This window comes from Populus nigra, chromosome 19, assembly GCF_951802175.1.
Source record: "Populus nigra chromosome 19, ddPopNigr1.1, whole genome shotgun sequence".
Classification (NCBI taxonomy): Eukaryota; Viridiplantae; Streptophyta; class Magnoliopsida; order Malpighiales; family Salicaceae; genus Populus; species Populus nigra.
In genome coordinates, this window is record NC_084870.1 from 7,512,138 (window position 1) to 7,529,097 (window position 16,960).

The 16,960-nt window shown below is 31.8% G+C and overlaps 2 protein-coding genes across 2 annotated transcripts; one reads left to right on the forward strand and one right to left on the reverse strand.

Moving 5' to 3' along the window:
* Window positions 1-1,075: 1,075 nt before the first annotated feature.
* On the reverse strand, window positions 1,076-3,554 carry LOC133679713 (uncharacterized). The gene is made up of 7 exons (XM_062102390.1): window positions 3,396-3,554; window positions 2,805-2,855; window positions 2,559-2,606; window positions 2,366-2,438; window positions 1,925-1,965; window positions 1,388-1,447; window positions 1,076-1,290 (listed from the first exon to the last, which is right to left on the reverse strand). The coding sequence occupies exons 1-7, from the start codon at window positions 3,459-3,461 to the stop codon at window positions 1,222-1,224; spliced, it is 408 nt and encodes a 135-aa protein (XP_061958374.1). The 5' UTR covers window positions 3,462-3,554; the 3' UTR covers window positions 1,076-1,221.
* Window positions 3,555-11,988: 8,434 nt separating this feature from the next.
* LOC133679398 (flavonoid 3',5'-hydroxylase 1-like) lies at window positions 11,989-14,114 on the forward strand. The gene is made up of 2 exons (XM_062101981.1): window positions 11,989-12,970; window positions 13,215-14,114. Exons 1-2 carry the CDS (start codon window positions 12,071-12,073, stop codon window positions 13,842-13,844), a joined length of 1,530 nt encoding a protein of 509 aa, XP_061957965.1. The 5' UTR covers window positions 11,989-12,070; the 3' UTR covers window positions 13,845-14,114.
* The last annotated feature ends 2,846 nt before the right edge of the window (window positions 14,115-16,960 follow it).

The following is a 16,960-nucleotide window of genomic DNA, read 5'->3' on the forward strand; positions in this document are numbered from 1 at the left end:
TCCATACATAGAGCATAAAATTCTTGAATACGATAAATGTAAATAAACTTGAACTATGATCAATAACTATTTTGGAGAGAAGAGGGAAGAGTCCATCCTTTGGACGCTCTGGGCGAAGAAGTGGCTTGAGCTCTGAGTAAGATGGGTCAAAAACTTCACATTTGCCTGCCAAATGATGGCTTTAGCAGCGCACAAATTGACCATCACTTGGATTGAAGTAATCCAACATGAAATCCCATGTTTAGCCAGAGATTTAGTTGGATGTTGCGCAAATTGACTAATAATCTTGCTAAAACTCCAAAACCTCTGGATAAAATGAAAAATAAAATGAAGAGGACAGCATAGTTGATTTTTAAGGAGAAGAAAAATAAAATGAAAGACCAAGTTAAGTAAAATGAAGAGGGGCTGCAGCTGGTTGCAGAGAAGAAGACTCTTGGGGGGGGGGGGGGGGGGGGATAGATGGGCTAGCAAACTTGGTAGTTAGTGGTAATTATGTCTGTTCCATGCTTTATCAACCAGGATTTTAATCCTAGCGAAACCGATTTCTCATGAATGCATCCATTCTAGCAGAGCGAGATAAGAGTAACCATTAGAAGAAAGAAAGGAGAAAAAACCACCCTGACCAACACCAATCTGAAACTCTGGCAGTGTTTGATAACATATTTACGCTTTTCAAAATGGGTTTTAATTTGATACTCTTTACATGCTTTGAATGATTTTAATATGCAGGCTCTGAAAACATCAATTATCATCAATTTTATGCATTTCCAGTCCAAAGACACTTTACAAAATCACATGCACCGCACACTCAATTGTTGTGGGTTGAAATTCGATTGTGCCATTACCCCGCCAGGCGCCACCCACCACTACCAGCAAATAAAATAAAATAAAAACAAACCTTCTCATGCTAGTTTCTAAACTATGATTAATTTTGCCGAGCTTATAAATGAGAAACACCGCATGTTAAACTGTGCTCAAAACTTTTAAGACTCCCACAAAATTTACTTCCATAAGTCAGCTTTGAGTAACATAAGATGCTACAATCCCTCCGATCATCCACTATGGGGGGAAGAAATGAAATGGAAAACCACCACATTAACAAAACAAAGATGCCATACAGCTTAGTTCTTAATTAAGATCCATTTACTTTCTTTCCTTGAAAACTAAAATAGGTAACATATCAATAAAAATATTAGAACAAGTACAGGGCCAGCCAAAAAACTATTGTCTGGAAATTTTTGATGAGTTTATAAATCTGCAGGCAGCATCCAAACTCAGTTCTTCGTATACCTGGACATAATGATTTTTGTTGAATTTTCAGACATCAATAATAGCAAAATGGAATCTTAAGCAGGAAATGTAAATGATTTCAAATAATGATGCATACAAGTTTCCGATGAACTTCATGAAAAGCCTTGGAAAATCTCTCGGCCTCTGCTGCACCCACCTGTATATCCACAAGAGCACTCAAAAACTTGTCATAAACAAAAAATTCATTTATCCCTATCACTAGGAAACGGTAAGTCTGCTGTGCCACTTTGTTTGGATGGGGGGTGGCAACAGATTTTTTTTGCATAATGTATGATGGCAAACAGATATAAATCAGTTAGACTTTTTTGGCACAACATTCAATGAGAATCAATCTATCCACAAACAGATCACTGATGCAGGATGGAGAGAAACCAAAAACAGGAGTAAGATAGAGGCATTTCGACAAATTCAACTCTGACTCACAAGTGATCACACCAAGTAAAGTCACACAAAGTTAATCCTTTCTCGCTCAAAAGATGGCCACCATGCTTACTGTTGTTGAAAAATGAATTTTCTCAATGCACCAAATGCCTTGAATATGTTAATGTACCCATAAGAAGGCTTCATGATTCATTCAAAGCCAGCAAATACTATGGCAAGCAACAAATCATACCTTCTTCTCAACTGCCAACTTAAGCTTCTCCCAGAATGCATCTACTTAAGGAAATACAGAAGAAAACAGTCAATAAATGCACATGAATATCAACAATGATGAAGAGTTTAATTTTTTTTTATGAATCTTTGTTGCCGATCCCATGAATTTGCCAATGATTTCATGATTCTTAACATAATGCAAATTCCATACCAACATAACCTGAAAGGGAGACTCTTTCCAAAATAACTGACAGGCACAATACACGTCAACAGAAAAGTTGGTGACTTGGAGGAAAGTTTATTAAGTAAAGTGGCTCAACATTATCAGGCCAAAGCTTCCCAAGAGATTTTTCATCAAAAATCAAGGATTCATGAGGGAAAATACATTTAAATCTCCTCAATTATCTAACAACGATAGAAGCATGTAAGCAAGCAGGCTAAATTTTATTTGATAACATGCCTTGTACATCAATAGCTTGATTGTTGATTTCCTTTTTATCTTCCTCCCATTCAGCTTCTTTCCAAGACTTGAACTGTTGTGCAAATAACAGAATGCATGAAATAAATTCAGATTACAGATACAAGATAATGTCTCATCTGCATACACATTATATATGTAGAGAGAGAGAGAGAAGGAACAGTTTTAGTAATACCGCTGGCAATGACAGGTGAGATGATCTTTCTGATGGGACTAACTCAATCTGAAATTAAAAAATAAAGGCAACTATGCAGCTGTGGTTATATCCAAATACAAACAGAGCACGAGAGAATTAATGAAGGCAGTTCAGAGTACACACAAATACAGACATGCAAACTTCATCAGTATGCCCACGCACACAAACACACACACCAAAAAGAAAAGGAGGAGAGAGAGATCTAAAGGGCAGTTTCAGTAATACCGGCTCCGGAAATGACCGAGAAGATGATTGTCTTGATGGGTCAATCTCAATCTGATACAGAAGAAAGTTATTACAAAACCATGAGCATTAGATACAAATACAGACAGCTAACCTGGCAAAAGGACGGATTTGACTTTATTTAGAACATCAAAGTCCACTTAAAAGGATCACAAAACATACAGATTATTCAATTCTAATTCGTTTTCTTTCCATAAAATCTAATGGTTTTACGCTTAAGAACTTTCAAATTTATTTAGTTAAAAGCCTCACTCCATCATAATATTTAACTGAATCACCATTTCAAACATGTCTAAAATCGAGAATTTCATGCTCAAACCACTACCATACCAAGATATTGTGGTGTTATGATTTTAACCCATTTTCAACCTCAAAAGACTGACTAAATTAGTAGCAAAATAGAAAGATACTGACAATGTAAAATTCAATAAACCCTAGTTCCTTTTTGAAGAATAGACAGACAGGGTAGTGTGTGTGTGTGTGTGTGTGTGTGTGTTAGTTTTAAACAAGGAAGCTCAACATTGAAAGTAGAGTAATTAAGATTCGATTCAAAGAAAGAGGAGAAATACTTACATGGTAATTGCGAGGACGGACAACAGGGAAGAGATCAAGAAGGCGTCTAAATTCTTGCTCATCCATTCCCCTCCTCCTTTAATCTGAGACAAAATATTGTAGTAAAATGCTGTGCTATTTTTTCTTCCTGAAGTCTTTGCTTATAGCTTATATGACGGATTTGCCCTTTTTTTCCAATGCTATAATTAATTAGAAGTTGGGCCCTATGTTTCATTGTAATTATGTAGTCAATCTCTACGATATAAAAACTAACTTTAAACACCTAATTTTAATAGTTTTTTTCTTCAAAAATTACCTTTTTTGTAATCAATTTTTTTCGTTTTACCTTCTTCTATTTTATTTTTACTATTTTCTTAATAAATTAAAAAATGGAATAAATAAAAAAGAACACAGAATTTACGAGGTGCTAAGTTATAAGTAGATTTCTAAATTAATAATTTTTAAAACTAATTAATTAATTACGTTGTTATTTTCAAGCCAACTTGTGTTTTAATTGAGATTAAATTGTCTTCTCGTATGTTTTTAAAGATGCTCCTCTAGCGAGAACTTTCGATGCTATGCTATCTAGGTCTCCATTCTTTGTTTTACATTCGGACAATTTTTCTGTATAAAAATGGTTTTTATATATATATATATATATATATATATATATATATATATATATATATATATATATATAAAAGCATTTTTATCCCAAGAAAAGCTATTATTTTTATCATTAATGATTTTTATCAGTTTATACTTTGGTCATTCTTTCTTATTGGTAAAAAAAAAAATACACTCATGACATACACCAACACCTTGAAAATGCTATAGTTGAATTGGTTCATGATATATTTTCCCTTTGCCTTTTATTTTAGGAGTAGGAGCTTAAATGTTTTCCTTTTATAGTTGGAAATATTTCCCAACAGGTTCTATATATATGACCTTCAAAACCAAGAGAATTAGGTCTAAGGTTGGTGAATATTATTATTTGTATTATAAATAATATTATTTTTTAATTATAATTATATTAACAAACCCAAAAATATTTATAATACAAATTATAATATTTTTATATTAACACTTAAAATTATAATTAAAATAATATATTTATAATACAAATAATAATTGTGTTAGACTTTTTTACTAATAGGACCCGTCAGTGTCGGTCTGCAAAACCCATGAGCTTTGGTTCATGCGGCAAGCCAGGCCCATCAAAAAGCAGGACCCAATATTGTAATTGAAGCCTGGGATAATCCACAGCTTAGAGCCCCGTGATAGAAGGACTTCATATGTACACGTGTCTCGAGACGTATGGTCTGTAAAAAAAAAAAAAAAAAGGAGTGATAAGGGCGGTAGTTCTTGACATTTCTAGGGCAAGGGTATAACAACATTGGTTCCCTTTCCGTCCGTGATCATGTTTTTTTTTTTTTTTTTAATTTCTTTTATATATAAAGGAAAAGAATTCTGTGCCCATTCATTTCACTATTACACTCTCCTTAAAGTCCTCGCCGGCGGATCTTACTCCTTAGGTTTTCTTAAATCATTTTTCTTTTCTTTCCATTTCTCTTATTCAAATTAGCAAGTGGTGATTTTCTTCATTTTGTTTTTAAGAAACTCCCATCCAAAAGAAAAAATAATTAATGAATTCTAAAAAAAATTTCATTAATATTAAAAAATAACTATAGATTTGATTTGAAGGGTGAAAATAAAATTATTGTTATTATTAATAAATTTAAAAAATATATATTATTACCATCAAAGAAAAATAAAGAATTTTATTTGAAGGGATTAAAAACTAAAAAAATTGGACCGGACAACTTTAATGTTATTATTAATATTATAAATTTTATTAAATTCATTAATATATGAATTTTAAAATAAATTTTATTACTATTAAAAAAAACATAGATTTTATTTGAAGTGTAAAATCTATTATTATTAATAAGTTGGGTTTGATATCTCCTTCCAAACCCAAGAAACTTGGAGTTGGAAAGTAGAAACATGTTCCATCAAGACGTAGCAGCGATGGGCCCTGCTGCTAGCCCCAATTGCCTAACAGGACCCAACATTATTGGGTTTATTTGCCAAGCATGACTCGTTGATATTGAGCTCGGACGGGTACCTAGCTGTTGGGTCATTCAACCAAGAAGGATCCTATGGTGTTGGTTTTTTCAGGACCCATCAACTTTAGGTTCTATTGCAAGAAAGACCCATCAAAAAATGTTGGGTCCTGCCTAGGATAACCAAATACTATCGTTTGTTTTTCTTTTCTCTTATTTTTTTTTTCACAGGGAACAACCACTTTTTTCTTTCTAATTTTACATAACATAAATAGATTAAGATTTTTCGGGAGCAAAAAATTAAATGTGAGCGATTTGCGCATTAGCCTTGGTCCAAATAGGGTTAGCTTATCACTGCAACTCCGGAAGATTTATCATCTCTTATGGGATTAAATCCTAGGATTTTCTATGAACTCCCTTCACTCTATTTTCTCCTGGGTTGTTGTTATTTTATAACTAGTAAATTCAAAGAAAATTTTTTAAAAAAAACCATAAATTTTATTTAAAGAGATTATAAAAATATAAAAAATTAGGTTAGACAGGTTTAACATAATTATTAATATTATAAATATCATTATTTTTATTATAGTTAATATTACTAAAATAATAATGAATAAATTTGAAAAAATATTATTAATATTAAAAAATAACCATAGATTTGATTTGAAGCGCGACATTAACAATTATTATTATTTATAAATTTGAAAAAAAATATTATTACTATCAAAGAAAAATAATAAATTTTATTTGAAGAGATTAAAAACTATAAAAACTTGGGCCAGACAACTTTAATATTATTACTAATATATTAAATTTAAAATAAGTTTTATTACTATTGAAAAAAACATGGATTTAATTTGTAGGTTAAAATCAATTATTATTATTATTAACAACTTGAGTTTGACATCCCCTTTCAAACCCAAGAACCAATACCTAGCGTCGTTGGGTCCATATGCCAAGCATGACCCAATGATGATGGGCCCATATGGGTACTCAGCTGCTGGGTCATTCAGCCAAGCAGTATCCCTAGGAGTTGGTTCCTCCACGACCCATTAGTGTTGGGTTCCGCAAGATCCATCAGCTCTGGGATCCTGTCACAATCAAGACTCGTAAAAAAGCGTTGGGTCCTGCCCTTAGTAGAACCCAATATTATGATCTGTTTTTTTGTTCTTTGATTATTTTTTCACTGGGTAAATAGGAAATATTATTATTCTATTATTTTATTATTATTATTGTTAGTGTTATTTTTATGATTAATAAATTTAAAGAAAAAAAAATTATTATTATTAAAAAAAACCATAAATTTTATTTGAATAGATTAAAAAATATATAAACTTCACATCGACAAGTTTAATACTATTATTAATATTATAAATATTATTATTTTTATGATAGTACATATTATTAATATAAATTTGGTAAAAATATCATTAATATTGAAAAATAATCATAAATTTGATTTGAAAGATAAAATTAAAAAATATTATTATCATTATAATTAATAAATTTGGAAAACAATATTATTATTATCAAAGAAAAATAATAAATTTTATTTGAAAGAATTAAAAACTTAAATCCTGCCACGGCTGAAACCATCAGACTTGGCTCATGCTACTAGGAGGACCCATCAGCGTGGGTTATGTCCATCGCAGGACCCATGTCCTGCCCCTAACAGGACCCGATGCTTGCCCTTTTATCCGGAGAATCCGTTGGGGATTGTGAATTTCTCCGTTGCTAGTTTTGCAACGGAAAATCCGTTGCTTACACTTAGCAACGGATAATCCGTTGCTAAGTGTAAGCAACGGATTTTTCGTTGTTGTGAAATCAGCAACGGATTTATCCGTTGCTAAAAAATCAGCAACGACAAATTTGCATTTGATTTTTACCGTTGTTGATTCCGTTGCTAAAACAATTTAGCAACGGATTTTAGTATTATTTGCAACGGAGTAGTCCGTTGCTAATTACTATATTTTTTAGTAGTGTCCTGCCCTAGCAGGACCGATGCTTGCTTTCTCCTGCAACTAATAGGTATTGCAACAGTGTTGAGTTTTGCTACCCAGTAGAATCTAAAATTGAAAAATACTCAAGATCTTTGCGCCCTACCTACAGCCCAACAGAGTGCGCCCATATAATTTACATAAAATTTTGAATTGATAATTAAATTACTTTTTTTTCAAAAAAGGTCAACAACGCATTTAGATTTCTTTTTCAGGGGGAAAAAAAAAAGATCCGAGCGAGCAGCAACGTAAGGACGAGCCATGAGTCTAGTTCATAATAATTAAATTCCTATACGCCGTCATCATGAGCATCACAGCTGCGCTGATCTTCAGGCCGGTTGGTCCGGGATTTACGGCTGAAAGATATCTTAATTCCACCTCCTGCAAAGCCTAGTATGTCTAGCAAGCTAGCTATTGTTCGAATATTGGACGTCAAATTAAGAGCAAGTAGTTGCTTGACGACATTACTTAGCTAACAAGCAAGTGGTGCAGTAGTGCTGTGATGAATCAATGATGCAGCAGTGTTTTTCACTTGCCCCTGTTCTCCAATCAGGACATATACAATCCTTTTACTCCATTGATAAGTTGAAGGAGTTCTTTCTTCCCAGAGAAAAACTGAACACTTTAAAATGACCCATCTGTAAACCTGATGATAGCTTGGAAATATGAACAAAAACCTGATGATAGGAGTAATGGTTTTCTTGCAATCTGCAAGGTAGAAATCCAGAACGCATGATTCTTGGTGAAGCAGGAGGACGAAATACAGTGAATGCATAAACATCCTTGCATGTGTGGGTTTATATTCAAATTATAAAATCAGGGAAAGAAATCTAGAGATATGAGTGGAAAGTGTTACATCTACGAGGAAAAAGGGGTCATTTGTTTTTGCGGCCAGCCGTACTCTTTAAATTTTCTTGAATTATTTTTTTTAAAATTTTTAATTTATTTCAATGTATTAATATTAAAAATAAACTTTAAAAAATAAAAAATATATATTATTTTAATATATTTCTAAATAAAAATCATTCTAATTACACTGTTAACCCAGTTTAAAAGCTATTGATTTATGGAGACCGTCATAAAATTAAATATGAAAAATTAATTGATAGATGCAAAGAAAACAATTAAAGTGAAAAAGAAAAACAGAGCTGTTAAATCAAGAAGCAGAAAAGGTAGATGGTTGAAAATTTAAGAATTGTCAGGGTCAAAAGCACGTACATCCGCATGGTGGTGATTGACCGTACGATAATAATTATTTTTTAAAATAATTTTTTATATTAAAATATATATTAATTATATTTTTTTATTTTTAAAAAATTATTTTTAATATTATCACATGATTCAAAACATATAAATTATATTAAATTTTTTAAAAAAAATTAAATTTTTTTAATAACATGGTTTTCACGCACCGCGTTTCAAAAAAAAATATAATGTATATATATATATATATCTGTGCGATGGACCCTCACTGTCTCCGATGTGATGGTTCATGGTTGTGGTTGGTTTAAGATGAAAACTTTTTCCGTTCTTTTCAATCTTTGGGGGAGTCACTAGTGGAGATGGTATCGAATATAAATAGTATTTCACGTCATTCGACGAAAATAATTGACGCAATTAAATATATCTTTATTCCTGTTTTGGTATTGTTTTGTCTCGTCGTTTTGTCATCTAGATCTATAAATGTTTATTTTTCACCTTTATAGTTCAAAATTCCAATGCTACCGTTTCGCCCCCAAAAAATATTCCAATATATATATTTAATCATTAAACACTCTAATTTTTAATTTAATTTTTTTTGGTTTAATTTTTTAAGTATCTTGTATAAGATACTATAACATATACGAGGATGTGATAGGGAGAAAATAAAAAAGAAAATACATTGAAAGATTTTATTTTTCTTTATTTGTTTATTAGTAAAACGCAAAGTCGAGATTTTTTAAAAAGCTACAGCAGTATAATTATGAAATTTACATTAAAGTATGGTAATAAAAGTGGAAGAATGATCAGACTGAAAAGGTAATAATATTGGCCTCGAGTTTCCTCAAGTTTTTATGTAGATTTTTTACATTTTATTTTAACTGTATATTTGTTTCTCAAAATTCACTTTGATACCATCTTGAATTATTATTATTATTTTTTTACACAGCACATAACATGGATAGTTAGTTATGGATCCGCTACTGGACGTGTCATAATGATCCTAACTATTCTTGTCTACAAGCTAACAAATTGGAAATTTAGTGGACCTCGATGTCACATGTCATGTCTAACCTGCTCAATATTTTTAAAAAATACATGGCCATCTTTTTTTGTTTTTTACACGTGACATCACATGAATATTGGTGCAACAATTTTTTACTATTCTGACGTGTCATAATCACAGCTTTTCATAATAAATTAATGCAACAATTTTACTATATTCCAGTTACTGCCGACGTCGACGAGTCTCGTCCTTGCTATTCTTCTCTAGAAGCTATAGTTAGCTGGAATAAATCCAGGGGGACCTCGACCGACCTCACATGCCATGCTAACCTCCTGTTACTACTTACTTAGTAAAAATCATATAATTTTCATGTTATTATAATGGGCTACTGTGTGAACAGCTATATATTGTCTCCTTGCACCAAGAGAAAATCAAGTTTAATTCGAGAGAGAAAATTCCTACGAGAGAGCAAGAGAGAAAATATATATGCTTTCACAAATATTAAAAGCAATATTTTATTAAACAATATAAGATGCTATGCGTCTCTCTAAATAAACAATATGGCAGATATAATTCCATTAAAAGTTATTTTTAAATTTTTTAGTTTTAAAAAGAAATAAAAATACTCTATTTATTTTTTTATTTTTTTTTAAACCGCGGCAAATATGATATTTATTTAAATTCAAAATATACGGTGAAGACGAACAGACTACACCGTTCTAGGTAAGAAAAAAACCGGCCGGTAAAACAACCCAGCAAACCACGGTCGACCCGACGGGTTGACCCATGACCCGAGCGACCCGGAAGAGACTCGATCGATTTTTTTTCCTTTCAAATGTGGTTTTTCTTCTATACCCTTTTTTTCATACTTTTTTAGTTAATTATTAACACTTTTTAAAGTTCACAATATAAATACTAGAAAAATACTTTATTTTTTCAATGTGAGATTTGAAACCCTTTCGTAAATATACTTTATGCTCACAAGATAAAAAGTTAAGTTTTTTTAATGTGGAATAAAAAATATTTTGGTTTAAATACTTCAACCTAAAAGAATAATATAATATCTTTTCAATATAGAATTTGAAACCTTTTAATATATATACTTTTGGTTCATAAGAAAGAAATTATCTTTTTAATGTGAGATTTGAAGCCGTTTATTATATATTCTGTATGTTAACAAGAAAAAAGTTATGCTTTTTCAATGTGAGATAAAATAAATTTTAAAATATTCTTTTAAATTTTATTATTTATAATATATATATAGCTTATATTCACATGAATTGTTTCTTAACTATTTTATATAACATATTAAAATTTTAAATATATTTTTTAAATTTTTTTAAATTAACCCGATTTGACTTATAAAACTAAATATCCGATCGTTTATCTGGTGACCGCCGGATTGATTTCTATAACTACGCCTATAACTTCGATCCCCACTCTAGTTGGAAGTTGGAAGAAGCAGGTAACTGTCATCTAAAAAATATATTAAACTATTCATCTTAAAGAATGTTATTATTTTAAAATTAAGAACTATCCTACCATCTAAGTAAGTACATTTGCAGGTACGTAGCTGGTTTTCTTTTCCTTAAAAAGTAAAAAATGGACTAAGCATCGTACATAACGGAAACAAATACTATTGTTTTTTAGCTCAGTGGGAAATTCATTCAAGCCAAAAAAGTTGGTATCTTCTTAATTAATTATATATTATGATATAATTTTCAGTCAATGCAAGTGCAATTAATTATATTCTCTCGATTTTTTATAACTTGCAATTAATGTTTTGTTTTACTGTAACACCACTACTTAAATGCACACAAGGCTGTCTGGTAAAAGGAACAAGAGAGACTATATTAATTAATAACATTCAAATCTTTTCAGCCTTTAAATTATATATGCTTAGTTCAATTAAAACTAATGTCTCTAGCTAGCTCCATCGATCTTTTTATAAATCTTGTGTTCGAGACTTTTCTCTGCATGATAAAAAATAAATTGTATTTACGTTCACCTATTGCTAAAAAACGGATGAGAATTTTGATTTTTTTCTTTTCACGCGAGAAAGAAAACACTTGCAGAAAATTACCAGTTCCTGCATTTGTGTCGAACGCATCTGGTTGGTCAGGAATTTGAGGTGGAAGGCTCAGCCTCACGTGCCCGACCTAACCCATTTTGCTTTTTTCTTTTCATGTGACAAAAACAAAATAAAAAATAATAGCTTCTGCACCTGTCCCAACGCAGCTGGTTGGTCGGGAGTTTGAGGTGGAAGGGTCAACCCCACGTGCCCGAGCTAACCCACCCTCAAGGTTGCGCGCGCGGATCGCTATATAAATCAATTACTGCTTCGCAAACCATGCATATCATCATACCTATTAATCACTAGTGGTAATCAGTTATTAAGCTGGTGTTGCTTTTGCACCATCTCACGCCATGGCCTTAAACATGGTCCTTCTCTGGGATCTCACCATGGCGGCTCTCTTCTTCTTTATTAACTACCTTCTTACTCGCTGTTTGATAAGAAAACTGTCCACCCGTCAACTTCCTCCAGGCCCCCGAGGGTGGCCGATCATTGGTGCTATTCCCGCCCTAGGAGCCATGCCCCATGCCGCCTTAGCCAAAATGGCCAAAAAATACGGCCCCGTCATGTACTTAAAAATGGGCACTTGTAACATGGTTGTGGCCTCCACCCCAGACGCAGCTCGAGCCTTCCTCAAAACCCTTGATCTAAATTTCTCAAACCGTCCCCCAAATGCAGGTGCAACTCATTTAGCCTATAATGCACAAGACATGGTCTTTGCAGATTATGGACCAAGGTGGAAATTGTTACGCAAATTAAGTAACCTACACATGCTAGGTGGTAAGGCTCTAGAGGACTGGGCTCATGTCCGAGTATCCGAGCTAGGGCACATGCTTCGAGCCATGTGCGAGGCTAGCCGAAAAGACGAACCTGTGGTGGTGCCAGAAATGTTGACCTATGCCATGGCAAATATGATAGGCCAAATTATACTTAGTCGTCGTGTGTTTGTTACTAAAGGTTCAGAGTCTAATGAGTTCAAGGACATGGTAGTGGAGCTCATGACAAGCGCAGGATTATTCAATGTTGGCGATTTTATACCGTCGGTTGCTTGGATGGATTTGCAAGGAATTGAACGTGGGATGAAGAGATTACATCGAAGGTTTGATGTGTTACTGACAAAAATGCTGGAGGAGCATATTGCAACGGCTCATGAACGCAAGGGAAAGCCGGATTTTCTAGACGTTCTCATGGCTAACCAAGAAAATTTGGATGGTGAGAAGCTTAGCTTTACCAACATCAAGGCTCTTCTTTTGGTATGTCTCACTCTCCCGTCTCATTTTAATTACAAATTACGTACCTAGCTAGATTCTGTGCTTATACATATAAATTGCACATGATCTACCATGCATGCACGGTTTTTTGTTTTAATTATATATATATATGTGCGATATTGTATGCGAAGAGATGGAGTCCGAATCAATAATACATCAAAATGTTCCAAGAAGAAAATATATTATTAGATCGTTACTTACATCCGCTTTTGTTTTATTTTGGAAGAACTTATTCACAGCCGGCACTGACACTTCCTCGAGCATAATCGAATGGTCACTTGCTGAGATGTTGAAAAACCCTCGCATCCTTAAACAAGCTCAGGATGAGATGGATCAAGTCATTGGTCGGAATCGGCGACTAGAGGAATCTGACATACCAAAACTTCCCTACCTGCAAGCCATATGCAAAGAAACATTCCGAAAACACCCATCTACACCTCTAAACCTACCCAGGATAGCAGACCAAGCATGTGAAGTGAATGGATACTATATCCCCAAAGGCAGTAGACTGAGTGTCAACATCTGGGCAATAGGGAGGGATCCTAATGTATGGGACAATCCACTAGACTTTACTCCTGAGAGATTTTTTAGTGAGAAATATGCGAAAATCAACCCTCGAGGAAATGATTTTGAGCTAATTCCATTTGGAGCTGGAAGAAGAATTTGTGCTGGGACTAGAATGGGGATTGTGCTTGTACAGTACATTTTAGGCACATTGGTACACTCTTTTGATTGGAAATTGCCAAAGGATGTTGAGCTCAACATGGACGAGGTCTTTGGTCTTGCATTGCAGAAGGCAGTTCCCCTTTCCGCCATGGTTAGTCCACGCCTGGAACCTAACGCATATCTTGCTTAAGGATCTATGCATCTATCAAGGTTTCTGTGTTTATCAAATAATGATCAGTACGTATTCATGTTGTACTTTGGTTGTCTGCTGGTACTAATCTTTATGTACGTACGTTGTTAGTTGGCTTAATGGAAGCCTTGGATCATTCCTTTATATTGAGTGATCATTCCTTTATACTGATCAAATAATGATCAGTATTCAAGTAGCGCCCGTGTACGTTTCATTACCACGTTGCGGGATTAAATAAAATTATCCTCGAACTCTCTCTCGTTTCTTGCCTCTTTTAGTTTTTTAATTTATCTATTTGATAATTTATGATTTTTATCTGTTTATACTCGGGCCACTCTTTAATTATGAGTGGTAAGAAAATAAATACACTCATGAGATACACCCACGCCTCGAAAATAGAGAATAGTTGGATTGGTTCATGACATATATATATATATATTCTTGAGTTCCATGCCTTAAAATATGAATCTAAGATTATTACCATATTGAAATCTTAAGCCTTCAAAGAGGATGACAAAATTTGACAGAAACTGAAAATATTGAGTATTGTAAGGTGGACTTTCGAACCTTGTAATAATCATTCTCTGTGAGTTTAGATTTGTTTGTTTTCTTTTCCTTTCAAAAAAGATACTACTTCATGGGTCTGAGAGATTCCACATCCTTTCAACTCTTCCGTGTGTACGTATCTTTAACTGGTTTGACTTCAAAGCACAGCGTTGTTGAGCTCTTAAGGGTTAATATATTATTTGTGATTTAGCTCCCATCAAATCAGGAGTCATACAAGTCCTAACGGTGAGGAATTTCGGACTGCTCATTTTAAAAAAATAAATTGAAAAAATTTAAATTCTTTTTCTCTACTTTAAATTAATATTTTTTTAGTATTTTCAAATAATTTTAAAATATTTATTTTGTTCATATAACTGAGTGGAGAAAGTGAATTCGTTTTTAAAAACAAAAAGTAAAAAGTTAAAAACAACAAAAAGAAAAATCTCTCAATCATATAAAAGAAAAAACCAACGAGTTGCTTTTCATCGAAAGAAGCAGGACCAGTGAAAGAAAATTGGGTCCCACATGGGATTTAAAAGTTGAGATTTCCCAGATGAGGTTGTCTTTGGATAAGGTTCTTAAGGCCAGAAAACAAAGATGGTTTCTTCTACGTGGCATCACATCATCCAAACAAGAATTCCAAAAAACTTTTTTTAAAAAAGACAAACAACTGATGAAGTCGGGATTTTGTTGTACGATAATCATTTTGTAGGTTGTGCAGCTGGCTTGGAAGGTTATGCCGTTTGATATGTTATCTGTTTCCAGTAGAGTATTTGTATATAATCAATTTTTATCCTGGAACTAAAATAAAAAAAAAAGTAAAATAAATTTTTTAAAAAATATGGTGTATTTGTTTTCTTAATTCATGTTGAATTTCGAACTCTTAATCGATGATAATTTATTATTGTATGACTTAATTTCATAATTTTGTAAAAAAAAAATTACATAATTGAAAAGTAATTATTAAGGGTTCAAATAATATACAATTAATACAACTTTTATATCATTATGAATGTTTGAACAACTTGAATATGGGTCGATCTAGTTTAATCTAGTTTAAGAGATTCTTTTCTTTTCTTTCTTTTCTTTCTTTTTTTGATTTTATATCCTATCAAAACAATATTCAATATACATCTTAAATCAAGATTTTTTATATGATATTTTAATTGATTCAAGTAAAGATTATTTATAACAAACCTATGCTATAAAAATTATACTTGAGAGCTTTCAGTTTTTTTTTGTCATGTTTTATCTTTTTTCAACTTGATAGTACTTAATGTTTTGATTTTTCTCCTTTTTTATTTGTATATGTGACAATAGAGAATTAATTTATGTATTAATTTTCTAATGTATGAAAAAATATTGATGGTTAGAATTTAAACATGTTGATACATAAACAAACCACCATGTATCTTGACCATGGAACACACTTAAAATTACATCCATTTAACTTTATAATAGTATTTTATGAACACATTGTCGTGGTATCCAATTTATAGTCATATATGTTTGTTAAGATCATATTTGTTCATTACATATATATATTATTTGTTTTCGTAAACAAATTACACAAACGGGACTTGGCTTGTTTGTTTGATATTTAGTAATATAGTTTTAGAATCTATTTGAGAATATGGTTGTGGTTGTTTTTCAAAGTACTTTTCACTTTAAAATATATTTGATGTTTTTTTATTTTTTAAAAATTATTTTTAATATCAATGCATCAAAATGATATGAAAATATTAAAAAATTATTAATTTAAAGCAAAGAAAATTTAATTTTTTTAAAATGCTTTTGAAATACAAATAAAAATAGGATCTTAGTTTTTAGAATGATTATTTTGATTTGGTTTGGTTATTATTATTATTGTTATTTTATTTTAGAATTACCATTTGTTATACAAGAGAAACTATAAGAAGAAATTCTATCCAAAATATATCTTTTCATCATATGGTATAGATTTGAATGAATAGTTTATATATATATATATATATATATATATCAACAATTAGATTACATTCAGTTTTAATATTCAAATATCAATTAGGATTTTTATTATATTATTCTATATAAACACAGTATGTTCTTAAGAAAACCTATAATTAGGTCTCAGACGAAAAGCGTTCTTCAACTGGGCTCCTATAATTAAAGTCTCTGACATTCATTTTTATGGTGCTTATCGAAGGCTTGTGCTTATCTTGCACACACTAATCTTCATAATTAACATTAGCACATACTTAATTATAAAATCTTGATAGATGTTTAAATATTTTAAATGGGTTAATAGAGATAATTTTAAAAACACGTGTCTTGATCAAATCAATCAGCCTCACCTTATCTTGTGGCTTGGACTATTTTTAACGGCTTAGATATTCCAACTCTTATACTCCAATGAACATTTGAAAGCACCTTAAAATAAATAACTTAATATTTAATTAATTTTTCTTGCTTTCTTGCTGAGCATTTACACTTGATAATTAAAATATTCAATGCATGCATCTTATTATATTCAATGGAACTTATAATATCAACTTTTATTTCATTTAAGTGCATATATAACAAATTAATTA